At 33.4% G+C, this 3,086-nt stretch overlaps 2 protein-coding genes across 2 annotated transcripts in view; both read left to right on the top strand.

Annotated features, from left to right (window-relative positions):
- Positions 1-761, top strand: part of LOC105619754 (probable RNA methyltransferase CG11342) — a 3,355-nt gene extending 2,594 nt beyond the window's left edge. Inside the window, exon 2 of the mRNA XM_012201272.1 lies at positions 207-761. Coding sequence (XP_012056662.1) covers positions 207-761 — 555 coding nt within the window. The remainder of the gene's footprint in view (positions 1-206) is intronic.
- Positions 762-2,876: 2,115 nt separating this feature from the next.
- Positions 2,877-3,086, top strand: part of LOC105619753 — a 5,178-nt gene continuing 4,968 nt past the window's right edge. The window contains exon 1 of the mRNA XM_012201271.1: positions 2,877-2,927. Coding sequence (XP_012056661.1) covers positions 2,877-2,927 — 51 coding nt within the window. The remainder of the gene's footprint in view (positions 2,928-3,086) is intronic.

The raw sequence follows: 3,086 nt of genomic DNA, 5'->3' as shown, positions 1-3,086 counted from the left end.
AATATATATATATATATATATATATATATATATATATATATATGTACAGGACAAAAGATAATTCTTTGTATATAAAAAAAATCGAAAATGTAAAATAAACTTTTTTCATCCAAGGTTTTGTTTCTGTAGTTAAAAGGATATATGCACATGTAAATCTTACATATTTACATTTAAATTTTCGCTTAGTTATATGACGTGTTTTGCAGGATCTCACATACATTCTACAAGACTTCCTCGAGGAGGCTATGTCGCAAGATCAGCCAGAGATCTCCTTAATCGGCGTAGATCTCGACCCGATCCTGATCGAGAAAGCGCGTGAGCGCAATCCGCGCCCGGATCGCGTGACCTTCGAGTGTCTGGATTTTTTGTCTGAGGATTGCGGCGAGATGCTAAGATGGTATCTGACGCAGCTTAATAAAACGCGATTCGACGTGGTGTTCTGTTTCTCGATCACTATGTGGATTCACCTGAATCACGGCGATGACGGTCTGGAGGAGTTTCTGCGAAAGGTCTGCGAGCTGGCGGAAATGATCATTGTCGAGCCGCAGCCTTGGAGATGTTACAAAAACGCTTCGAGACGACTGCGAAGAGCGAAATTGGGGGACTTTCCGCTGCTGAAGGAACTGAAATATACCAGGAATCCGATGAAGCACATAGAAGATATTTTGAGGAGACTGTGTGACTTTCAAAGAGTCACTGTTACTGCAGGCAACGAATGGGGACGCATGCTTTTAATTTATGAAAGGAAACAAGAATCGTAAAAGATCAGCAAATGCGTTACGTATTATACATGCAAAATCATAAATTAGTACATAAAATATATTCAACGTTGTATATCAATTGCAATTGTACGCCATGCGTATCTAAATATTCATGTATCTGTATATGTATATGTTTTGTATTGACATAGCAGTAATAATTTTCCTCATTCAAGTGTAGATAACGATAGGCAATTTGTAATAAATAAAGCTCTTTAAATTTTAAACGCATGAGGTGTTCACGTGTGTCATCTTTTAGCTGATTATTTTCTTCTTAATGCTTTGTTTATTTTTGAACATTTAAATTCTTTATTACAATATAAATAATATCAATTCTTTTCGCTTGTATAACTTACAAATTAATAAATAATAAAATCCAGATCAATATATTAAACGAGCTATGGTTAAATGTATTAAATAATATTTATTAATCACAAATTATAATTTTCTGACGATAAGTTTCAACGGTACGTTTCGACTATACTTAGTCCTCATCATAAAATATATAAATATCCAAATATGTAATTATATTAACATATTACGAGGACCATTCCACATTTGAGTTACAATAGATAATATAACAGATTTCTAAAAATCATCTCACCTTCATATTATTATATAAAGGATGATATATCGCAATCATATCATATGTTGTCAAATTTGATAATTAATAAACGATATAGTCTGTTATATTATCTATTATAACTCGAACGTAAGATGATCCTTATAATATGTTAATATAATTAGATATTTGGATATTTATTGTATGTATTTTGCGGCTAATGAAGATTAAGTATAGTCGAAACGTATCGTTGAAACTTATCGTCGGAAAATTATAATAAAATTTGTGATTAATAAATATTATTTAGTATACCTAATTATAGCTCATCTAACTGATCTAGATTTTACTATTAATTTAAATTCTTATAATCTTATAATTCGAATTCATATACAAAATTTAAACACGTATAAATTTTGATCGACGATACGTTTTATGTGATATTCTCCTTACATTATATTCCTCTCATATTTTGTTTATTTTTGAGAATTTATATTTTTATAATTTAAATCTTTAGATTTAATTCTCTATTCAATCAGGGGAGTGAGAATTTTTTATTCTTTGTTCGCAACTTTATTGCAGATTTTTATATTGTTTCGGACGGTATAAAAATTTTTAATATAAAAGATTTTTTTATGAAAAACAACGAATTTTTACTATCATAGAAGTTAGAATATATTATATTAGGAGTACAAATTAATTCGGTCCGTTTCCCTAAAGATGGCTCCAGCTGTTGTGAATGGTTCATAGTGACAGCTGATTTTGACGATTTCAGAGAGAACATTTGCTAATAATATTCAATTTATATCGCTTTAAGTTTCATACAAAAATCTTGATTTTTACTGTGAAATGTCGAATTTTGTGTTAACTAAGCAGCATTTGCGGGAGATTTTGATTTTCTGCTTTAATTGGAAGAAAAGTGCGGCTGAAGCCTATCGAATGCTTGTCGAAGTTTATGATGACACTGCTCCAACTGATAAATCATGTAGGGAATGGTTTCGACGTTTCAAAGATGGAGATTTCAGCGTTGAAGACAAGCCTCGCTCTGGATAGCCAAAAAAATTCGAAGAATTAGAGGCATTACTCGAAGAAGATCAGAGTCAAACGCAAGAGGAACTTGCAGAATCATTCGGGATAACTCAACAAGCCATTTCTGTACGATTGAAAGCCATGGGAATGATTCAAAAACAAGCAAATTGGATGCCTTATGAACTGAAACCGAGAGACATTGAAAAACGATTTTTCACTTGCGGACAGCTGATTCAAAAACAACAGAGAAAAGGTTTTTTCCATCGGATTGTGACTGGAGATGAGAAGTGGATATTCTACGACTTTAAGAAGAAAAAATACTACGCTAAGCCCATTGTCATTGACCTCAACATCAACACCACGGCCGAACATTCATTCGAAGATTATGCTCTGTATCTGATGGGACCAAAAGGATCTTGTTTACGAGCTGCTGAAACCTGGTGATTCCATTACGGGCGATTGGTATTGGCTACAATTGATTCATTTGAGTCATGCATTTCGAGAAAAACGGCCGGAATACGAGCAAAGACATGATAAAGTTATTCTTCTTCAACGCTTGGCCTCATGTCACTAAAAAAGTCGTAAAAAGTCGTAGAAAGTCGTAAAAAAATATTTGGAAACGCTCAAATGGGACCGCACCCGCCGTATTTTCCGGACATTGCTCCTTCTGATTACTGGTTGTTCCGAAGGATGCAGCAAGTTACCGGTTCACTTCTTTTCGCAGAAATCGAAAATTTGGC

The sequence above is a fragment of the Atta cephalotes genome (assembly GCF_000143395.1).
Source record: "Atta cephalotes unplaced genomic scaffold scaffold00022, whole genome shotgun sequence".
Taxonomy (NCBI): Eukaryota; Metazoa; Arthropoda; class Insecta; order Hymenoptera; family Formicidae; genus Atta; species Atta cephalotes.
The sequence above is the reverse complement of the archived record's forward strand: the minus strand, read 5'-3'. Positions and strand labels throughout refer to the sequence as shown.